This window comes from Aphelocoma coerulescens, chromosome 5, assembly GCF_041296385.1.
Source record: "Aphelocoma coerulescens isolate FSJ_1873_10779 chromosome 5, UR_Acoe_1.0, whole genome shotgun sequence".
Lineage (NCBI taxonomy): Eukaryota > Metazoa > Chordata > Aves > Passeriformes > Corvidae > Aphelocoma > Aphelocoma coerulescens.
Window position 1 is genome coordinate 53,245,961 of NC_091019.1, and position 24,266 is coordinate 53,270,226.

General features: G+C 40.1%; 1 protein-coding gene across 6 annotated transcripts in view; it reads right to left on the bottom strand.

Annotated features, from left to right (window-relative positions):
• Nucleotides 1-257: 257 nt before the first annotated feature.
• SYNE3 (spectrin repeat containing nuclear envelope family member 3) overlaps nt 258-24,266 on the bottom strand; it is a 65,469-nt gene continuing 41,460 nt past the window's right edge. For all 6 annotated transcript variants that reach the window (XM_069018191.1, XM_069018189.1, XM_069018185.1 and 3 more), the window contains 3 exons: nt 23,821-23,970; nt 22,561-22,599; nt 258-11,253 (listed from right to left, as the gene is read on the bottom strand). In XM_069018191.1, the coding sequence (XP_068874292.1) occupies nt 11,056-11,253; nt 22,561-22,599; nt 23,821-23,970 (387 nt within the window). In that variant the 3' untranslated portion in view covers nt 258-11,055. The remainder of the gene's footprint in view (nt 11,254-22,560; nt 22,600-23,820; nt 23,971-24,266) is intronic.

The window sequence follows — 24,266 nt, forward strand, 5'->3', positions numbered from 1 at the left end:
TGATTTAGCAAATTCACATTTTCTTCAGGTCCAGTAGAATTCTATTTAAACAACTTACAAAAAAGCTGACGTTTTCTGTTAAATCTCAAAGGACTAGAATGAAGTAGCTACATTTAGCACAGCCATCTTCCAGTGATACCTGAGCAGAGAGGCAGGCAGCAGCAGATTTTATTCTTGCTTCACTTGTTCTGGTTTTTTTCTAGGTCAGCCCAAATACTCTGATGGTAAGAAACAAAAATGTGCAACCACCACGAAAATAATCTAAAAGTCCTTAAAAAGAAATGCACGTTTATTTATTGCATTATAACTGCAACATCAAATACAACTATATTTGCATTTCAAAAAAGGACACATGCAATAAAATATTCTGATTCAACACAGTTCATTGGTAACAGTGGAGCATCACAGAATAGTCACAAGGCAAGGGCTTGGGGAGATGATTTCCAGTCTCTTGATCCTACTTGCAAACAGCAAAGTCACATCATATTTTATTTGTCATTGAGGGATAAACTTTTGGAATAACGTGGCTGGATCACAGAAGGTTCCAGCTGCCCTTTAACTTCCAGACAAGTCTTGAAGAATCAGATTTTTTTATTTGAGAAAATATTATGCTTTGACAAGAATGAGGAATAGACAGTATTTTCCAAGCAGAGAGCAGAAATCCTTCCATGTTACACCACAGCTGAGGTACAAAACAGGGGCCTCTGCTTCACAGGTGCAAAGAAGCCAAGGCTGTGAGTTACTTTAACTATTGCTCTGAAGAATGAAATCAGGCCATTTTCTGCAATATTTCACTGCAACTTTCTATTATGTTCATCTGCTCATTGGGCTTCAATCAATTTAATCTGGCATTTCAGCTATGGAATAAATCCACAACACACAGGAGGAGTCCACAGCTCAGAAAAGAACACAAAAAGTTGTCCTGAAGTACTCAAAACATAGCCTCTTAACTACTTAAAAGGCCCTGTTCTTCATTAGAAAAGGTCCTTATTCTATCTTAGCTATTCACACACCACAGGTTCTTATTTTTAATATTTCCCACAAAGTTTCATGGGACTAATTTTGAAATAAGGTTCTAAACAGTGTGGAAAAACTACAGACTCAGGGCCCAAAATGGTACCATTTCTAGCATAACCTCTCCTGACTTTCAGTTGGGGCTTTTTAGGAAGTGTGACATAACGCTGTCCAGCCTTTCAAAACAACGACCTGGTTTCTTTCTGTACATCATGCGTGGCATAACACTAAGGATGACTTACTCTAACAATTTACATAAAAAACAAAGTCAGTCTTTTTATGCAGTTGCATTTTTAGATAATTTCACAGAGTCAGTATACAGAAGCTTACAGCTTTTTGAGCTAATTCTAGCAAATAGGAGGATTTATCTATGAAAACAAAGCGTTCCAAAAGTACATGGAAATCCGTAGAGCAAAATATATATTTCTATATAATTTCCCAACACAAGCAATAGGCAGTTTAGAAAAATATGATTGTTACAGTCTTTCTGAACCAGAAAAGAAAGGATTTAAAAAATAAGTTCAGCTTTTCACAAAGCCATATTTTTAATAAGAAAATAGAGAGGTCCGCATTTCCCTGAATAAGCCTGAAAGGTTAAAGAAAGGTCCAAGCAAGGCAAGGAGTCTGACTTGGACTTGATATCAGCTATGATAACATGCACACGTACAGAGACAGCTGCTTGGCTCCAGTATTGTTTACCTTAGAAACGAGCCTAATTTATCACAATTGCATTTAAAAATCATAAATAACATGATAAAAGTGGAACTGGTCCCCGCAAGGCAAATAATTATATTCATACAAGCAAAAAAATGACATCAATCCAGTTATTTTCTTGTGACAGTTAAAAGGTATTTTGTACCCAACTGTTACATTGAACAGCACATGTATAAACACAGATTATTATTGCAGACTTTGTTATCAGCTACTATACATAAACAAGAAGAGATGTTCATGCTGTAATTGCCTCTAAGGTTTTTGTTCTACTTGAATATTAACATTTACAAGAAGCTGAGGTGGAGACCTGAATTCAAGCCAGGATTTCAACATGCAAAATGACAGGGTTCACAGGAAGGTTTCTGATCCTCCCCATTACTGACATTTAGAAGTGGATAAGAGCTCTGAAGAACTTTAAAACCATTCATAACATGAGTTTCTGTTGTGAACAGCCTTTGGTTTTCCCCGTGCCCAGAAGCGGGTGATCTAACGTGGGACATGCTGATGAAATTTAGATTTACATCAATAAACCTCCTGTTATGGAGAATACACATTTTAGTTTCAGGTCACTTCTAAAAGAAGGTGGCAAAATGTACCTCAGTATTTGCTGATTTTTAAATTAAAAGCAGAGAAGATTTTGATTGCAGAAACTTTGCTCCAGGCTGTTCTTAATAACTATTTAATTTATCAGTTAGAACTTCTGATTAATTCTGTTCAATGTGAGAGCAAATCCCTTTCTTTTGTTGCAATTTTTGTGAAATATATGGGATATTTATTCACCCTATATGGGAGTCTTAGCACATTTCTTTAAACGTTCTTCTAGCTTGAAATTAAACAAAAGCACAAAAACTAATGGAAGCAAGATTGATGGAGTGTTGGTGAAGGGATACAAAACTGTTTAAAATCCATGCTTGGGGCTCGAGACACCCCACTGCTCTGAGGAGTGAGGACAGGTCCTCTGTAGGAACACTGGACATGGGTTATATTGCCAGTAAACAACAGTGCAGCTCCTGGGCCTCCTACCACTTTTCAGTGTCAATGGAGAGTTATGTCTTACGAAAGGCAGTGACAGAAAAATGCAACACCCACATTATTGCTTGTGTAATTGCTTCACAGTGGTCCAGTACAGTCGAGTAAACAAATGAGAAGAAGGTATGGTGCTGGAAGGGAAGCTCTGAGGCTGGGCAGATGCAGTGTGCCCTCCTGGAATCACCCAATAAACTCAGTTAACACAAATCAAAACAGAAAAAAACAAATGCAAAGAGTCACACTGATCAAAAGGAAAACATCTACTGAGGCAAAAATTACCATGGGGGTCTTGGAGCAAGACAAAGGTGTGTCTTTTGCCTTCCAGTCAAGCCCATGTACAAAATGGAGGCTGGTGTTTGAGGACAGACACACACTTAGGATATGCAACATCCACATGCCTTGAGGAACAGCCAGTGCTCAAGCAATGCCTCCTAGGTTAAATTCTTACAGGGTTTTATCTCGGAATGTGATGGAAAAATCATCTTGGGTGCTTTTTGCCCTAAAGACTGAAACCTAAACTCAAAGCTTATTAAATCTCATTAAAGCTCATTAAAACATGTACCTCTAAACTCTTCCAGCTTCCCTGTAAGACATGGTTTCTCTTAAAAGTTGCACTTGAAAGTTACATTGAAGTGGAATGTCGCCTTTCTTTAAGTAGAACAATAATTATGCTCCCCATTACATATATATACACATATATATACATACATATACATATATTTCATGGCAACGGAAAGTACCATACAGAGGCATTCATTCATATCTGAAGCGAAACAAAGTCTGTGGTGTTCAATGCTTATTAGACTTGACAATAGAAATAATTTGATTTTGAAGGTGGGAGTCACTTCAGGAGAAATAACAGCTCCTACCCCTGAGTTCCAGCAGAAGGCCTCCCAGCAAAGCGCTGCTCAGCAGTGGCACTGCTCTCCAAACTCACCTCTCCCTTTTAACACACAGCTTTTCATGGAGCAAAAAGGAGCTAAAATAAATGGCTTGCTATAGGGCTTGATAAATGAGTTGTGAAATCAGTTTGTTAAAAGCAATCATTTTAGTTTTCTTTCTTTCTCTTTTTTTTTATTTTTCCCCAGGCCAGAAAAAAGGGTTCTGGGTGTATAACACCCAGATAAGGTTCTGTGTAACCTTATTTAGGGTGTATAACAATGACAGTGGAACACTCCTGGCAGCTCAAGGGCACAGCCCCTGGCTGAGCAGCACCTGGGAGCTCTTACCCCAGCGGTGACAATGCGAGGATAACAGAGCTGCAGCTGAACCACCGGCCCTTGCACTGACTGAGGGGCAATTTTCTGCACACAGTAATTGGATTACACATCAAAACCTGCTTAAAGAGGAGAAGAGAAAAAGGCTCTGGGCAGGCTATGAACAATGCTAATGGCGAGGCTTTCATTATTAATAATTGCTTGTTAAGTGACACCCTCACATTTCCTGTCTGCAGATATGAGTATTAAGGGCAGTCTCTGAGCCAAAACTGAAGGCAGATGAGGGCAGGACATGGCCAGGAGATGGAAGAAATGGCTGACCAGGACTAGAGTCCCCCCAGATAGTGATGAAGGTTGGTTTGACACAGGGGACAGCAGAAACAGACAGAGCATCTGCAGGAGGAACTGCAATGGGGGAAGAAATTACTGAATTTTGAACTTACTGAAACTGGACCAGATTTTTTGCTCTAGGTATTGACGAAGAACTGACACTGGAAACACTTAAGGTGATAGGAATCACCTAGGCTGTGGAAGAACTGCAACAGGAAAATAAGAATAAAAGACTGGGATAATTTACTTTGGAAAGGAAATAAAGCCAAATCTCCTCTGCTCTCATAAAAGAAGGAAAGACAAAATGTGGCCTTTGTGTGGCCTTGTGCTGGTCTTTCTGCTTCCTTAGATTTAACACAAAGTGGCCAAAAGAAGGAAAATCAAACCATCCCCACTCCCCAAACAAAAAATTTCTAATCCAAAATCAGTTCAGGGGAATACCTTTTTCACACAGCTTGGAATATTGTGGAACTTGCTGATGGCTCTGAAGCCATAAAGCCACTAGCCTTCAGTAAGGCCCTGAATAGGCTCACCCCCAAAATCCAGAAGACTAAAGACAACACCTGACATTTACTTGAAAAGGAACAGAAAAACTCCCACTTCAGTTCTACATTGCATTTCTGCCTCCTGAGGATTGAACATAGACCATCGTAACTGGCTTTCTATCTATAATAGCATTTCTTGTATCTTTTCCTGGAGCATCAGCACCCACCACCTACCATTAACCTGTCACTGAGCAGTTTTAATTTAGCAGTTTCTTCTGTATTTAATGAAAAGAAAAAAAACAAGCCACTTCCAGGGTTCAAATCTCAGCTTGAGTGAATCACCCCAAGGGGAGCTTCCTTCCACAGTCAGGGACATGAAACTGAAACTAAACAGTGCTGATGGCCGCTGTCAAAATTTTGTCTGGATGGCAGGATGGCAAGCCCTTGTTCCTGTGTCATTAGTCCTGGACTGCTCTCATAATGCCAGACCTACATGTTCCCCTCTTGCACTGAGATATCAGGCTGCCTTTTGAGGACCTAATATCTCCTGCTGCTTCTGCTGGGATGCTGCACCTTAAGCTGTGCAGTTTCACCTTACCCACACTTTACTAGGAGAAGGGTTGTTACCTCACAGGTACAATGAGGTAAAATCTGGCAGTTGCTGAAGCAGGTTAGGGAACAGGAGTGCCATTTAGGCTACAGTTTGAACTGGCATATTCCTGATATATATTCCTTGTTTTCCAGATCTAATGATACCTCTCTAGGAGACACATATTCATATTTTAAATTGGATGGAAAAGAGAGAATAAAAAATCCAACTGTATGACAGATTATTCCATCCTGCTTTATTGTTTTGTTTTGGTTTTTTCTTTAATTCAATAATCTTTGTTTTGTTTGTTTTGCCATTTAACAAGTGCAACATGATCTCATAATTCTTAGAAAGACATGTACAAGTCAAAATGCCTTGTGCCTAAAACATGCTGCAGTTACCCAACACCTACAACTAACCTGTTTATATTCCAGTATAACCAATAGATATCTTTTTTAAATATGGCAAAAGTAATAAGACTGGTTTCTCAATGAATCATATTGTCTGCACCAGAAATATTATCTTCAGTATTTTAATAAACTGGCTTCTGAGAGTTGTCAACAGCTGACAGATAAATTAATGCAATAAACTTGTAATGGCTCAGAGCAGGTCAATGATCTGGGCACTGCTAAGAATATCCTCAACAGCCCCCAGCAATTCTGGAAGAAGCTGGTATAGGTTCTCTGGGCAAACGTGTTTTCAGCAGCAGATTAGCAAATGATACTGTCCAAGGGGTAGTAAAGTCTCCAAAAGCAGCTCTTACAGCCAGCTGGGTACCCAACCTATGACTTGAAAGACCTCTATGATGCCTGGCAAAGACATGTTTATTGGGGGTTTTATACCAGCCTTTCTTGAAAGGCAAAACTATTTTTCCAGTTTCCTATGGTGGATAATTTCATTTCAGTCTGTAATCTTTAGTTATTCCAAAAGGCTTTGTTTGCTCTGGGAATCCCTGCTGTACAGCAGTTTTGGGTTTTTTTCCTGAAGAAAAGAGGACAATGTATTCTCTTGTCGACACAAGTTAAAAAAATTATTGTACATGAACTCACTCTTCAAATCTCTTTAGTGCTAATGAGATGCGTATGCACACACATCAAAGTAAAACATTCTCTATTTAATATTGAAGAGGAGATCAGATGTAGCAAACTCCTGAGGTCTAGAGCAACTAAAGGGAAAATACTATTTCTTCTGATGTGCAGAGATCACCACTTGTCTTATCTAGCAATGGCCATTTTTTGGAGACATTTCTTCTCTCCGAGGTCTACAACTACTCCAACAAAAGGGATTAAGGAGAAGCATAAAGCCATTCTAAAAGCTCTCCAAAATATTCAGTGATCACTAGGTGGTTTTATTAGTTAGCCTAGTAGCTTTACTTACAGCCTCAAATGTTTCAGTTTTTAAGCATCTCGGTCAGTACAAATAAAGTAGCACTTGGTAGAAATCATGACTGCTCTGGAGATCCAGTGCTAGCAGAGGAATACAACATTTTTAATGTATGTACTTAGAACTGAACATGTTTTTCATAACAGATTTCTGGAGAGGGCACATATAAGTTAATATTTAATACCATTTAAATTGCTGGCTGGAATCAGAGAAGGGTGGTTAATAGACACGGGGCACAACAGCAATTTTCTACCTCAATGTATTGCTGTCATGGAAAATTCTCTGGAAAGCATCAGGCTTCAAAATCAATTACAGTTCACAAATGAGGCTTGCTTTCATGCCAAAGGTTGGGTTTGAAGTGTGCCTTTGGGCAATGTCTTACTGTAATGTGTGGGCAATGGAGTGCAGGATTTTGCCTTCAGCACTGCAGGGTCATTAATGTGGTCACCCAGCTCCTGGGTCCAAGAGCACAGGCAAGAGCTTGGACAGAGAGCTGTGAACAGGCTGGGTGTCTGCATGGAGCACAGGCCAGGTGCACAAACAACTCACAGCCTCAAACATATTCGATATATTTTAGAGGGTTTTAGCATGCTTTGACAGTGGCTGCATCTGGACTGGGGAAAATGGTGCAAGTCCTCAGCTGCAGACACATCCTAGGTTCTGTGCATCCCAGGTTTTGGCAAGGGAAGGCTTAAGGCAGTGGCCCCAGTCTGAACCTGAGCTGTAAGACATCTCAGTTACATCTGGATGTCAGAGATGTATGAGCTGGGGATTTTATAGGCACAAAAGTGAGTATATAACCACCAAATCATCTGCGAGCAAAGACGAGGAACCATGCTCAAGATTTTAAGGACTGATTTGGAAACAGTATGATTTAGTTTGTGTTTTGAGGAATCTGAGCTTCGTACAGTTTCCTGGAAGCTGGACTGGGCAGTTTGTTTTCATTATTCCAATTACTGACTTGATTAATATTTACACACACTTCCAGGAATCAGTATCACAAGATTTTCAGAAAAAAAAGCCACAAGAGAATAAAAAAGAAAGTTAATTTTGCATTTACATCTCAAGTTTACTTTTGTGGTTCTTTTACTTCTTTCTTTGCCAGAAAAATGCCACGCCTGCCTTGGACAGGTGAGCTAAATGACATTATGGAAGACTTAAATTGTTTTCACTGATAGGAACATTAAAGTCCAGTGCTTTGGATAGTTTTCATTGCAAAGAAGTAGAAATATTCATCACTTCTATGAGATATTCAGATTATTTAAGTTAATGAGAATAGATTGACTGAGATTTAAAGCAAAACTTTCCAATATTACAGACAGGGGACTTAGAGAATAAATTGATTGCAAACCCAGCAGCAAAAATGTGTTTCTAATTTAGTTGTTTGTTTTGGTTTTTTTTTAAACCTGCAACAACACTGAAACATCAAGGTGATGATGCAGTTGTTCTCCTAAGATCCTCTGTGCAGAAATTTTTTCTCCCAGAAACGTTTTTTACACATTCCCATGGTGTCAAATGCATTTGTGAACCCATACAAATCACCCAGATCAGAAAAGCTCAGCAGAAAGAAATCTGATGTGAGATTTTCTGCTTTCATAGAAAAGCTTTTTTATCTCCCTATTGACTTCCATTTGCAGCTTTATTATTCCTCATTATTTTTACTTTCTCACTGGTATTTTACATTCATCACCTGGAACAGCTCAGCAAAACCCAGAGAACTGCAATGTAGCTATGTCACAGAAAGGTGTGTGCACACCTACACACATTCACAACCACACAGAGCAGGTTTTCTTACTGCCCCTCTTCTCCCACACTTCTTTTTTAAAGGAAGATTTAATTTGAGATGGAGATGTGTGTCATAATTAACTCCTTGCTGGGTAGCCACAGGGTTTTCTTTCCCCAGGGCTGGCAGCAATTTTTAGGGGAATGTGCATGGCACTTGCACAGCTAATCAGGAGAGGAGAAGGCATGTCCTCTGCCCCCAGAAAGAATGGTTGCAAAGAAGGAATTAATTTGTCCCATTCTCTGCCAAATTATAGCCCCTCTCACCCTCTCCATCTAGCTCCCTCATGAAAGAAATCCCAGGCCTTCTTTCACTTCCCCCACTGGAATGTCTTACTGCTCAGCACACATGGACTCTGCTCACCTTTCTGCTTCCAGTCCCTTCTGCCTGCTCTGAGAGCTCTTCTACTGCCTCCTGACAGTCAGGTTTTTAACCCACACCAGCTCAGCTCCTGCTCGTGCTCCCCTTGCACTTGACTGATCCCTTCATCATCCCTGCTGTCTCCCCTTTAACTTCCACTCTTCTTTACACCTTTAACAGAATTTTGGCATTTTAATCCAACACTAGCAAACCCAGTGTAGTCAGAAGGATTATTAGGAACACAGTGACAGAGTCCTGGTGGTGGAAGTGTCTCCTCAAAACACTGGTAGAAGCCCTGTTTCTCAACCCATTTTAAACCTTGAAAACTGAAGAAAAGCTGTTTAATATGCAATAGAACCAATACTGTAGCAGGCAGGGGGAACCAAAAAGATGCTGAGATTTTTTCCTCTGCAGAGCCTGCACTCTTGTCCTCTGTGTTAATTGTGACTCCCTTTGTAAGGTTTTACAAATTGATGGACACCTCTCATCTCTATGTTTAGCTGCTCCTCTTTCACACTGCCTGTTTTCCTAATCCTGTGCCTAAATTGAGCTCTGTGCTGTTATGCCTCCCAATTCTACACAAGTTTGCTTCTTTAACAGAACTTTAATGATTTTGTTAAATAAGTGACTTCCTCCTTCAGTCTCTCAGCTACTTTATTATTTTAGATCTTATTAGGAAGAGAACACCAAATATCTCATACTGATATGCAGAAGAGAAGTTCCTCCTGCAACATAGCCTGGAGAGGGAAAGTAACTGTTCCTTCTGTTGATTTTTTTCATGATTACTACTGTAGCTAAAAACATAAGACAATAAGGGATAGCTCTCAGAAATGGCACAAATTTTTAGAAATTACCTTTTCTCTCAGGAATCAATTATGTAAAACACCACTAAGAACGGCTTCATCACTCTGAAGTGAGAATTGCTTTTATATTAAAAGGCAATGCTTAAATGTACATTCAAAAATTTGATAAATCAGGCATAGGGTTAGGTAAATAAATGACAAGTTGCCATAATTTTAGAGTTTATACTACATGCTTGACTGTGTTTGATACAATCAGTGTACATAATTTCAATAAACCATTAATATAAAAGCCTCCTAGATAGGAATCTTGTTTCCAAGGTGGTATTATTAAAGTACTTCCAACTTTTGCTTTACTGACAATGAACCAGGCTGCATCCCAGTGTTCAGGCTTTATGATCCGTTACCAAATGCCCCTTTATAAAGTAAAAAAACCCAACAAACTAAATCACAAAACCTCACAAACACAAAAAATCTAACAAAAAACCCACTCTTTTTTATAGACAAGATTGGTGATACAAGGTTTTGTTCAGTGCTCACAAATTTGTTCAGAAAATTATGAACTGATTTTAAAAGTTCTCCTGCTAGAGAGATGCTAAAAAAATATATTCTTTTTTTTTCTAGGTTTCTTCCTACTGTATTCCACCTCTCCTGATTCAGGTGGGCTGGAGAATACAGTAATTGGAAAAGAAATCTGGTAAAAAATAAGAACAAGAGGAGGTCCACCCCCACTCCTACTGAAGTCAGTAGAAACATTTCTATTAGCTTCTGCAATCCCTGTATCCAGATACTGAAAAAGCAGCTCAAGATTTCAAAGAGAATAGTCCAAATCTTCCTTGAGTGGAATGTCAACCACTCTACTCAAACATGATTCTGCTGTGCCTGCTCTCCAGTTTACACTCTGGTGCATGACCACATGTTGTCATACTTGCTCTGACTTCAGTTCAAACAAGAATCTGATAAAAATCACCCAGAAAATCCCACAACAACACCATCCTTCAGTACTGCTTGCTGAAAGATAGCAGAAATATTGCAGAATTATCCTTAAACAGTGGATGAGTGGATGGTGGTTGTTAGTTTGACCACAGATATGCATATTGTTTTATATATATATATATATGTACATACATATACAATCTCTATATACATATTACAAATACAATAGTAAAAAAAATGTAAAAATATTATTTTTGCTCAAATACCTGATTAAAGTGGATTAATGTCATGTTGCAATTATGTGATCTATCCAGTTGATAGGATGGCTGTGTTAGAAGCCCTAAAATCTACAATAGCTGCAATTAAAAACAAAGAGTCTGCACTTCCTCCAGTCACCTCGTGCCATGCCAAGGCGTTATGTTGGAGGTGGGCCCTCGTATCTCAGCATCAGCTTGAAGGAGCGAGCGAAGTTGTTGGCCAGTGTGCAGCTGTGGGTCTCTTCTGCCAGGGGCAGGAGGAAGGCCAGGAGCAGCAGGAGCAAGAGGAGCAGTTGCAGTGGCAGTGCTGCCCGGCACACGCGATGCAGGTACGAGCACACGCCCCCAGAGCGCTTCTGAAACACACAAACCAAAGAGCAACTCAGCAAAATAAATTACTGGGGACGTCTATTTCAAACACATCCAACTGCAGGGAGAGGGTCAGAACAGCCCCTGTGGTCCTTGGCCTAGGGTCCAGCCTGGGTGCTGGGCACACTGAAACTGACTGAAGTTAAATTATGTCTTTTAGGAGAATTCTCTAGTTTCAAGAATTCACTGCTGCAAACTGTTGTCTTCTAGAAGGAAAACACTGCTGACTTTCTAGAAGGAAATGACTGCCTCCAAGTCCATTTCCAGTTACAAAGTGGTGGTTACAAATGCTCACGCCCAACTGGTCCCCTCACAGCCACCTTGTGGCACAGAAGGTCTGTGTTTGCTACTCTCCAGTCAGTAAAATGAGAGTGCTGGTGCCTGGAAGAGAGGAACAGCTTCTGCTCTCCATCAGCAGAAAGGAGCTTTGCTTGCCGCTCATCCAGCTTCTAATCATCTGCCCTGCAGCACCATGCCTTGGCTTTGGGGTCTACAAGACCAGAGGTCAGAATAAAGGCCGCACAGTGCAGCCTGCCTCAGTATACCTTATACCTTATCAGGCCCAGCTTAGAACTTTGTGATGCAAAAGAACGAGAGAAACACAACACTGATAGTTAAGGAGACATTAAAGTCTCATCCATTTCTGCACAGGTGGGGGACACACAAAGGAGTCCCATTACACCTTTCTTTATGCTGGTGCAAACCTAGAGTAGCTCAGTTAACCTCATAAATTTAATCTGGTTTAGCATGACCAGGAGAGAATATATTTAGGGCTACAGAATTCAGAAAAGATTAATTAAGAAGGGAGATTTCCACTGGCAAGACTCCTGGGTAACTCCTGCCAATGAGCTGAACTCTCTTGAAAAGAATTCTGATAAAAAGGGCTCAATTACCCACTTATTTCATCAAACAAGGATTTATACAACGAACATAAATGCAGTGCTTAATGCACCAGCCTACATCACAAATGTCAGCACATTTGTGGGATCCACGTTTTCCACAAAAGGAAATTAATTTATTCAAGTCACAGGCAATGTCAGTCCTGCAGCAAAATTAGGGCTTCTGCCCACTACAGGGTGCTTAACAGGCAATGCCTTTGTCCCACTATAGCACCACCATGAATAGTCCATGGGGAACATCAGCAGAGAAGACAAGGAGGAGATTGATGGTAGAAGAAAGTGATTATGCCTTTTGTGATTTTTAATGGTCTCTTCCACTGCTTTCTAAATTACTCAGTCCCTTGTAACTCCATATAAATGCTTACAGAATTAATTACAAAGGTAAATATACAGCTGCAGTTATACACAGCAAGACAGTTGTGCTGCAAAATCCTTCTGTTGTAGTTGGTTTGCTTCCATTATATCGTATGGCTGATGAGATGTAATTATTGTGTCAGGCAGATGTAGAGGCAGCAGAGCAACAGCTGCTTGCTCTATCATTTCTGGCCCACAGTATCTGGGTTGTAATTTGCTTGCTGTGGCCAAGGAAAACTCAGATCCCTGGACCCTGGAACTGTCAGCGGATAAAGTGTACATGCCAGGGTGTGAGTGGGACTGACTCTGGGCAAGATCCCCAGGTACAGCAATGTCATTTACCCACAAAATCAAAGCTTCACCAACCTGGCTGCCTTGCAGAAGTCATCTGCTCCTACTGTGACCTGTTCTCAAAGCATGAGGCATAAGTAGCTCTACTAATGAGACTTTCCCTTCTCTAGTCCAGACCTGAAATCCTTCTTCCCCCCCTGAATTTCATCTGCCTATGGGCTGAACAAAACCTGGAGGGTCTTTAACAGTCAATGCTAAATCCATCATGCACAAGAGCAGCAGCCACAACCCTTGGTGTGAACTCTCTCGGCTTGTCTCTGTGATGCCACAAAACAGCCACTTCTTGGTAGGTTCAGCATAAATTAATGCACTGTCATTCACAGCTCTGTTTTCATTGAAAAGGATTTCTCAGTCTTAATTCTTCATTGCATCCATAATATACAGCAATATGACAAATACATTTATCAGAGTGCCCTATCTATAAGGAAAAAGACCCCTGCCAGGTTCCAGAAGCCATGAGCAAGTTTTATGTATTAACAGGTGTAGTTCTGTCAGTGGAAGATCCAATTCGATTTAACTCTGCATTGGGACAATTCAAACCATGCTCTTTGTCCTACCACTAAGGCACAGCAAGTCTTAATGCTGATGTTGTTAAGGGGTAGGAACCTGTGAGTGACTGTTTAGTTCACTACAACTGGAATCCTCAAAAATGTTCTCACAAACTCAAATGGGGACTTAGAAACCCACCTCTCACTGACACAATTGTGAGGACCACCAGTCTTCCTAGAAACATCTAAAACTTTTGGTTTTACTGCTGTCAATCATTTAGAATTGGTTTTGAAAGCTACTTCAATCTGAAACTATTGTTTCGTTGCCAGGCCAGCTGCAACACATCTCTTCCCTGCTATGTGTTTCTGCCTATGAACTGGTGGGAAATGTGGGCTTTTCCAGTTGTGCCTTGTCTCTGTTCCTGCCACAGCCCAGGGAGCAGATGTCTGATGGTCACTCAAGCCTGTCACTGGTTTTCTATGATGACCACACTGCCCGTTAACCACTAATGTTTTTCCTACCCTAATTCTTTTACCAATCCAGCATTTGATTTAGAGCAGTTCACTGACTCTGCCTTGATTTCTATAGCAAAGACTATTAATGCAACTCAAATAACATTTCAATCTCATCCCATTTCTCAAAGTGTCTTGCTTTTAGATACACTGGAAGAAGCTGTAAAATAGTATTGCTTTTCACAGCTCATCCTCCAGAAAGAATTAATGCAAAATGGATTTATTAACAAGCTCTCATTTGCTCTCCTTGGAGCTTTCAGCAGAGAAAGATACTCAGGCTAACCACAGCAGATCCTAGCATTAGAAATATCTGTGAAGGGACATTTACCTTGGGGCAGAACTTCAGGGAATGAGAAATATTTTGTCTTTGTCTGCTGCTTCTCCCCTACCTGCTTGGTGGGTTTATAGGTATTTGTGTTTGATGAACTTTTGTCTTTGATGCCCAGCTTCTCTGTCTTGTTTGATCACACAGCAAGGTCAGAATCTTGTATTTCTGACTCCATTTGTTGTCATGGGAATGACTCAGCTATTGCAAACATGGTATTATGATGTCTCTGCAGGACTGAAAATGAGGCCCACAGGAGCTCTAAAGGTTTGGTGTTTTCAGCAAATTTGCAATGATAAACCCTTAATAAATGAGGGCCTCAACCTGCACACACTGAAATCCATAGGAGATTCATCATTAATTTCAGTGTCTGCAGCAGGATTATGCACAGGCACAACTAAATAAAGTCATGATCAGGAACTACTTGTCTTTGGAAGTCAGCAGGTATCTTACAAATAGATTCATTACTTATATGCCCAAGTTGTTGTGACATGAAACCTACATTAGTTTCATTGCTTTGTGCTTGCTGGAAGAATTGGTGATTTCTTCTTTTTTTTTTTGGTGATAGTACTTTGAGAGGTGTTAAAGGCTAAAAAAATTTGAAGGAGACACAGTAACTTTTAACAAGAAAGATGATACATCTGCAAAAAGCATGGAAGGTTTGAGGCACTGAATCCCTTTCTGAGTATGAAAAAACAGCACTTCAATTTTACTAAGTCAAGATATTTTTTAGATCTGTGATGTGAAAAAGAGATGCTTTCAGGATGTGGTGACCTGAGATTATGGCACCAACAGGAAATTCAGGAGGCCAAGGTTCAAACCTCTGCTCTACTGGACTCAAAGTGATCAGGGTCCTGGAGTCAGCACCATACTTCCAACCCTTTAGCACATCATTCTGGGCTAGAAAAGGACAGTCTAACATAGTTCCACCTTTGCGAGACACAGTTTGAGTATATCATTTCCATATGAGATGGAAGGTTGATGATGAGAAAGATGAGAAGGTCAGAATCACAACCTTTGCTACACAGTGGAATTTCCCTTCCCCAATCACTCCAGCTACTGGCATCAGTACAGCTACTACCCAGCACCCACAGTGCCTGCAGTGCATGTGTCAGATCTAAGCTCCACTAAATATTCTGAAATCAAATCTTCCTCTGAGAAAAACTGGCAAAGCTCCAGTGAAGTCAACAGAATTTTAATTTCCACCATCTTAGAATAACAGCTGGAATACCTAGGTATTGAGCCAAAGTGTCAGAGACATTTTTGAAACACACATGGAAAAGGAATAGGTTGGCATTTAAAAAGAAAATATACTTTTAAAGTTCACCATCGAGAATAAATGTCCTCCCCCTTCTCCCTCAAAATACCAGGACAAGCAAGGACTGTCAAGGGGTGGACTGCTGTGTTTTGTGTAATGCTAAATGCATGCTTGTTCCAAATGAACTGCACTGGCTGTGAACATTCACATTTGTACTTGATTCATGTTGGGGCGTTTGAATGACAAGCATTGGTTCAGATCTAGGGAGTCCTCAGAACTTAAATCTGTTTGCAGTTAATAACTCCTTACCAAACGCACCATGAAAAATCACTTGGATGGGAAACAGCAGAAAAGCACTTTAGAACTTGCTGCATAATATTCCTGTGTAAGTTGCTGAAGTGTTTTACTAAAAATCAGTGCCCCCCCGGTTTGCTATTGACCACATTCCAGGATATAAGAAAACACACAGTTAATCTAGCTATTTGAGAGAGCAGAGCAATATAGCATCTTAGACCAGACTCATTAGTGGGGCTTTGCTGCTGCTTGTATGTCACCAGCGTGCCTGACAAAAATCATACCTGCACCACTGAATCAGTGATCCAGCAGAGAAAAAATATTTAGTCTGGATTTATTCCTCTTACCTCAGAGTATTTCCTGAGAAATGCACTGCTGCCTGAAAACTCCTGCTCTCCCTAGAGGTAAAGCGACCAAAGACTTCGTGTCCTACAGACACTACACACAGACACCAGCAGCCATTCCACTTTGTGCCAGGACTATACCCAGCCCAAGTTTCCTCTATTCTACAGCAGTTGGCACAGATGCACAGGTATTAAGGCAAGCATAAGTAATTTCTCCTTAATATTTTTACCCTTCAGCTACTTTCAGTTCAGGCAGTTTCCTGAGCCTGATAGAGCTTGTTCATCTGTTTAACATTCAGTATCTTTCTTCCAGATACTTGTCCAGTTTCCCCTCGAACCTACACAAACTATACTAAGTCCTCAATACTCTTCAGCAAGGAGTTCCAGCTGGCATGAAAAACACGTCCCTTGTGTTAGCTTTGAACCTGGCTCCTACTTCATTCTACAAGAAGAGATGGAGAGTCAACCATCATCTACACTCTCTGCAAAATTCATGATGATGTGAAACCCTAAGCTACAAGCCCAGGCAGGATGAATCCAGGCCTACCTCCACAGTGGGTAGGTCACAACATATTGGGCTTAAACTATAGCAATAGGGACAGAGGAAGAACTTCCTAACAAGAACAACAGATAAGCCTGGGAAAGGATCACCTGCATAGGTATGGATCCTAGCACTTCCTTATTCCTCTGAGAATAAACAGAGCTGCCAGGAAGGCTGAAACAACAGCTTGCCATACATTCCTTTCATCCTGCATAGGAGTATGCCCAGATAGGAGTATTAAGCACCACCACTTGTTTTGGTGAAGCATCTGCCTTATCAGTGGTATTTTGCCTCTGAGAGGCCCCATGTTTCTGCCACTTGAGATCTCACTGTGTTCTTATTCAGCTGTCACTCACAGAGGCAGGTTATTGACAACAAGAAGAACTCAGTTCCAGGGGGATCATGGGCTGCTCTCTCAAACCAAAGCAAATTGGTTTTTTACCTCAATGTGAGATAGTTTGGAGCTGGGCTTCTCATCAGTTCTCATCAGGAGCCATGAGTGTCCCTCTCCAATATAAACAACACATTGCAAATCACAGCTGGTCTTTTCAAGAGGGAAATAATTTAGGGGAGTTGGATACTACTGTCACCACAGAACTGAGTATCCAACATGCTCTTGGGCAATGCACAATCCCATAAACTACAGCAGGAACTAAGATCAGCCTCTGTTGATCAGAGGTTATGTGGCTTCCGCAAAAGGACAGTGAGACACTGGGCTCAGAACTGTATTTTCCTAAAAGCAAACACTGCCCAGGGTAGGCAACCAGCAGTGAGGAACGAGTAAGGAGGGCCTGGGACCCCATTGAGTGCTGTACTTATCATTCTCCTTTGCATAAAGAACTACCAGAATGAACCACAATGCTGAAGAGAGGTTAACTGCAGTCATACAAGCAATTTTAGCTCTGACATTTTCCATCTTCAGATTGCTTGACTTTGCAACCTTAATGTTCCTTTCAATTCTGAAGTGCATAAACATATGCATGTAAATAGATAAGTACACAGGCAAATTAAATACTGTTTTCTTCCTTAGGGAAGATTCTGGAGTACCTCAACATGGCTGGGGATAATCTAGAATCTTTGATGGAGGTTTCATTTACAAGAAACAGAAAACAAGGAAGAGCCAGCAGTTTGTATCTGAGATTTCAGCAGCCACATATGACGGATATTTCAGAATTTCTGCTGCAAAGTCACTTAGAACTAAGCACTGTGCCGTATGCTACTGGGACACAAATGGATTTATAAAGATTAGCTTCTGTGTGCATATACAGCATAACATGTTTCTAGGAGAAGCACATCACAGGACAAGAGCTACAGCCTGACCTGTTAAAGTAGCACTGATTTCTATAATTCTCCAGACCCAAGCAAGCAGAAAAAGACTTCAGCCTTCTTTAATTATTCAGGAAGGCAGACAAGTAAAGCAACTTTTCCCAATTTCCATCTTCCACTCATCCTTACAAGTTGAAATAAACTAATTAAAATAAGCATAGTAAGAGTGAAAACTGAAAGAAAGAACGTTCTGGAACTTGTAGAAGAAGTTACTGACATCAAAAGATGGTTTATCATGTCAACAATGTATGTTCCCAGCTCCTCTGCCAGTGACTTCTCTCAAGTCAAGATCAAGCTTTTCTTAAACTTCAGCAGTCACTATACATAATTTGAATATTATTTGCATTTTATTTAGATAATTAAAAATGTGATGGCTTACTTTTAAAGAAATAATAGGTATAAAATTAGAGGTAATGACTAGAAGAGCTTTTCTTACAGTGCCTTTTACAGTTGTGTTAAAAACATTTTTCCAGACATATACTGAAAACTGGTTGCATTCTGCTACTGCTCAACAAATCTTTTTCTCTCTCTTTACCTTTCAGTTAGGATATAAAATTATGTCTTCCAAGAAAAATCATTCTAGGCTATCTTGGTGAAAATCTGCAAATACCTCACAACATGGCAGGCAGCTAAAGGATCATCTCTTCACATAAAGCAGGTAGCACCGACCACATGCCTGACTAATACCCAGGAGCATGAAAAGAATGTAAGAACCAGATGTCCTGGGAAGCAGGATGTCACCTCCTTGCATGAGCACTACTGTAGGCAGAGAGCATTGGCAGGGCACAGGTGTGGCAGGACCAGATAAACAACAAACAAAGAGCCCCAGATTTCTAACATTTGAGGACACTGTAAATGTCCTCAAACGAAACCGACAGAAATAAGAGCAGACATGCAGGGAGTCTCACAGGTGCAGTAACACGAAGGAGCCTGCTGGAAAAGGAAGGGGATGCTGCTGCCTGGCTCAGCATATTTAACAGTGGCTCTGAGTTAGGAATGGGCAGTCAGGATTTTTCTGGAGGTGGGATTTTTTGGGGGTTTTCTTGACTAGGTTTCCTTTCTGAGCAAACATCACTATTGGGCGAAAATAAGTCTATCTACTAATTTTAAATGCTAAGATGCCCTTCATCTTGTGTTTGGAGCATGGTATAATTCCTAAAACAGGTAAGCCCAGGCTTATAGGCAGAGTGATGAAAAAATATAATGGAGAGATATTATCTTTATCTATAAAAGGGGTATTGAAAACTGAGGAAAAGATACATTTTTAATAAGTCTTTTTCATTTTACTAGGACTGTAATTGTACAGAAGATTTCAAGTGGGTAACACCTAGCAGAACTTGAGGAAAACAAATGGGCCACACACTTTTAATAGAGAGGCACCACTAATACAGGCACTAACACACAATGCTGTGACTTTCTGCCATGAGGAACTCCCATCATATCTGCACTTGGGCAGAGCAGACCACATTACTGTTTTCCTCCTGGCAAGCTGTGGCAGCTCTTGCTTTGCAGTTTCCTGAATGACTGCATTAATTTGATTGACTCCAGATCAATGGTGTCTCTAAATAAGATTAAATTACATGTTCCTTCTGCCTGTATGTTACAGGAGATTACTCTTAGCAGAATCTCAAAGGAAGCAATTAGCTGACCACTGATGTAATGAATTCTAATTATTTTGTTTGTACAAACAATAAAGCCTGATTGTTTGTTTAGCAAGGAAGTGTAATTACTCTGAGCACTTGAGAAAATAAATCAAACAGCACTACCTAGACCTGTAAATAATGAGGCTTCGACTTTGTATTTATGCTAAGAATACTCATGGAATATTTTCAGGTAGCTGGGAGCCAGCCTTTGAAAGTAACATTCATCATAGTTATTATTGAGCACTTGCTTGATTATGTTCTTGAGTGTGCTAGGTACCCTGCAGAAATATCCATCTACATTGGCTGTCACTGGCACCTGCTAAAAATTTGCTGCAGCCAGTGCAATTTCCTGCAACTGTTTTTTGTTAATCAACAAGAAGTTGCTCACATCACAATCATTAGGCTGTTCTGCTCCTAAGGGCACCAAGTGGCAGGGGCATGTCCTCAGCAATGGACGAATGACCAGAAAAAAAAGCACATTCCTGTGAATGGAGCAGGCTCTATTCTGCCCAGCATTTGGCCATGTAGGCTAGAAATGGAATAGAATCAGAAGGCAATGGAATGAGAATGGCCGCAGCTGGGCCTTCCCCTTCTCCATGCTGATCTGCTGCTGCTGCAAAATATTCACAGCTCAAACAGGAGAGACAAGGAGAGTCACTAGGGACCTCGTGCTGCAAAAAGCAGATATCAGTCCAAAAATACCTCAACTTCTGCAACTTCTGCTGATTTTGTGTGACTCAAGAGCATGAAGGAGCTGACAAATCAGAGATAACCTGATCCTATTTTATGCAAACTCACTGGTTGTTGCAAGCACAGTGATGCAACCATTTGCATTTCCTGCAGATCCTAAACTCCTGAGATCAGCTGATCTCTTCAAGGTAGTTGGCTTCCTTTACCACAGCTTTGAAAAGATATTAATGCATGCAAAAATATTTTGCTTAATCTTTCTTTCATTTCTAGCCACATTTTATGTGTTAAATCTGAATTTAAAGCAAACTGCATAGACTAGAATTCTGCAGTTGGCCTGGTTTTCCTCTTTTCTTAGTCCAAACAGTGATACACCCAAAAGGGATAAACATTATTTTCTGGCTCTCTTAAGTGGTGCTCAAAAATCTTGTGGCAACACTGGCTTACATCCTGATAAAACCTGAATGAAAAAAAAGACACTTCTGCTTACAGCACTTGGATTCTTGTTGTAGAGATACTGTTTAAACAGAGAATGAAAGCCCTGAGGTCAGCGAAATCTCACTGAAGTGAGCAGGGTGTAAATTACAGCAACATCTGTACTGGCTGAAGGGAAACTACAAATCACTTGTTAGTGCAATGGGAGCCATTTCCCTCATGCTTATGAGGTATTTCAGTTCTTCATTCCTTTCCACCCCGAGCTGTTTCTCTTTGTTTGTGTTCAGTAGCTACTAAAAACTCACAGAGTGGGGTTTTTTTTGTGCTCTTGCTGTAGGCCTAATTGACAAATGTTTGCTGCCTGCCATTATGTTAAGCCAGTATCTTTGAAAATTAACTGAAGACTTTAGTCTAATTTGGAGAATTTAAGGGTGAATAAATACCATGTCCCCAAGGCAGGTGAGGCAGATGAATTAAAAATGGCATCTAATTGTAGTGGAGACATGCTTATGCCTAAAGCTTTTGGTTTTTTTTTTCCCTACAAACAACTTGACCCAACCAAACAACATGAAACCAGAGACTGCCTTGGACAGTCTTCTGGAATATCCCTTTGAGCCTCTTCTAGGGAAAAGCAGCACTACTAAATGTTTGGCTGCCTCTACCAAGTATTAAAATGTCATGCTGTTTTTCCAGCCTTAAAAATTCTGGTGACCTTACTGGATGAAACAATTAATGCTGAGCCAGACAGGCAAGAACAGAAAGTCTTTGGGGGTTTTCAGGAAGGCTGAACTGCAGCCAAAACTATTGAGAAAAGTGTGAAAACTGCCTTAAAATTGGTCAGTATTTTTCTGGGTATAAATACTGGAGCTGCTACTCCACATTTGAGTATTAGAGGAATATCTCATCAGAATGAGGAAAGTCTTGATTTCTGGCCATGCTTGAAGTGCACTGTACTGCCCCCTTTAAATATTGGTCTCTTGTACAGAGGGTGTTGCAACAGGAGAAATCAAGGGTTTGATTTATCTTAAAATGACTATGTGATTATGATCCTGCAACACATTATTCATCCAGTCTCCTTTGTGTTGGGCAAATAAAGCCTTATTCTGTTCCTTCTCAAAACAAATGGAAAGTGAGACGACAGTACAAAGTAGAAGAGCCTCTATAAACAAAGCAAATTGTGACAGAAAAATTTGCTGGCTTTGTGAGAATAGGATCAGAAGTGCTGCTTGGTTTAATAAGAAACTGTCAGTATTTTGTTTTCTTTTAGCTTCTCCTTATCATCTCCTGTACTGCTTCTGTTTCTTATGTCATCACTTCAAAAAGAAAATCCATCACAGGAGGAATTCTGCTGCTTAGAATAAGGATTTAGTCTAATAACATAAGACAAATCTCTTGACTTTCTCTGGCTTTCTGCATCAGAAAGAAGATGGGCTGATTGATCCAAAGCACTTTTTTTCAGAAGTGTCTGAAGAATTAGAAGTCCCATTTTCAAAATTACTTTAGGCACTTAACCACTAAATCCTTTACAGAGATATTCTGGCTCTTCCTTAGTCTCTTTTGAAAAGTGAATTAAGTTTATATAGCATGTAGATATACAAAAACTGAGTTCCCCTCCTCTCCCAGGAGATGGATATTTAGCTTCTAGAGATACAGTAAGCCTAGCTCAAGAGTAAAAACTGTCTAATATTTTTCCTTTTAAAAATCTGGAGAAAATCAACAACTTCCTTAAGAGTGGCTCTTAATATGCAAATTAATTTCAAGAATCTTTAGAAAAGTTTAAAATAATCTTCTGCAAAACGTCTGGTCAAACATTTTAATAATAAGAAACTGTCATACCTTTCTGAATCTGTCTGGTTCCTCCAAAGATCCAGCACTCTGTTTAAAAGAAAAAAAAAAAAACTTAAAAAAAAAAGGCATGAAGTTAATATCCCAGAGGAACCTATAAATGAGTATTCACCACACAGGGGATGTCTCTTTCAATTCATGGTCACCTGGACAGAATGAACCAGCAGGAGATTTTTTTAATGAGCTTTTTAACAAACATTAGGCAGAAAGATGACATGTTTTTAGGTTCTTGACTATTTGAATCAGATGAGTAGTTCTCCTAGCCATAGCTTTGACTTTACTGACACCTATTGACTATATTAATGCCTACAGAAAGTTTTGGTTAACAAAGCATGAGTCATTACAATCAATGGCAAACATAGAAATATGCTCTTTATTAACAGAAGTCATGCTTACCTTCCATGCATTTTAAAAGATTCATGTTCTAAATAAGCTTTGGATTTCAAGTCAATGTTTCCCAATACAGAAAATTTTAAAATGCCTCAAATTTTAGGTGTTCAAGTTCAGGTACCTTTGAAAGCACATACAGAAAGTACCAAACGCAAACCCGTAAATTCTAGTCCTTTGATTATGGTATCTTGAAGTTGCCCAGATAATGTGAGTAGTTAAGCTAGAAAAATATTAATTAATAATTATATATGTTTATGCTAAGAACATGGGAAAAGCTTCAGCATGCCCTGAAATACTTTATATATGATGATGCTATCCTTAGCATGCCTTACATATAACAACCCAGTAACTTCTATAATAATTTGGTTTTTGCATTAAAATGCCCCCCCTTTATTTCATTCCAAATCATTAGCCTATAAAGACAGTTTCAAAAGTGACTAGGTCCTTCTGTGCACTTTGAATCAGTTCAGTCACTGACTATTCTGTCCCACAGCAGGAGGCACAAATAATGAACAGTGAATATATTCTTACTGCAGGAACAGTCAAAAAATAACTCTATGGAGAACGTTGTGTGGAGAAAGGGCAAAAAACATAAATCCATGTGCCCAGAACCAGGCATTTATCCAAACTATTCGCACACACAAACACCTCTCAGTCCCCAGCTGCTGCCTCTTTGCCAGTTGTCATTCGGGTTTGAACCTTCCATTTCAGGAAATATTTTGAGCATAGCTTACCAAGGGAAAGGCCCACAACTCTTCATTAAGCACACACACCTACTGTTGAATTAAGCCCAGCAATGGGAAGCAACCTGAGAGCGCAATGGCAGAGCTCAGCAGCTGGGGACTGTGTGTTGTCACCTACCAGAGTACTCATGGACTCTCTGAGTTTAGATTTGTAGAGCATCCATCGGTAGCGCAGGTCCTCCAGCTCTTCAGAGTTACCAATGACAGGATGAAGATGAAGGAGGTCCTCAAAGAGATGCTGACCATCAGGCACATGAGACTGCAGCTCCTACAGGCAAAGACAAGGGTCAGCAGCAACTCAGGATTCAGGAAGGCCCCACTTTTTAAATTAGCATTTGAAATAACAGTGGTTATGGAATAGCACATTTATTTTTGATATTGCTTTTTTGGTTTGAAAGGATATAAAACTCACCTGAAGGACTCCTATAGCCTTAGCTATTTCTGTATTTAATTTCTAACAGCATCCAGTGCCACAGCATTTGGCTATACTCAACAGGAAGAGTGAGACCAAATACCAGACACTGATTTTAATCAGCTTCTTTTAATGAACACCTTTGCCATACC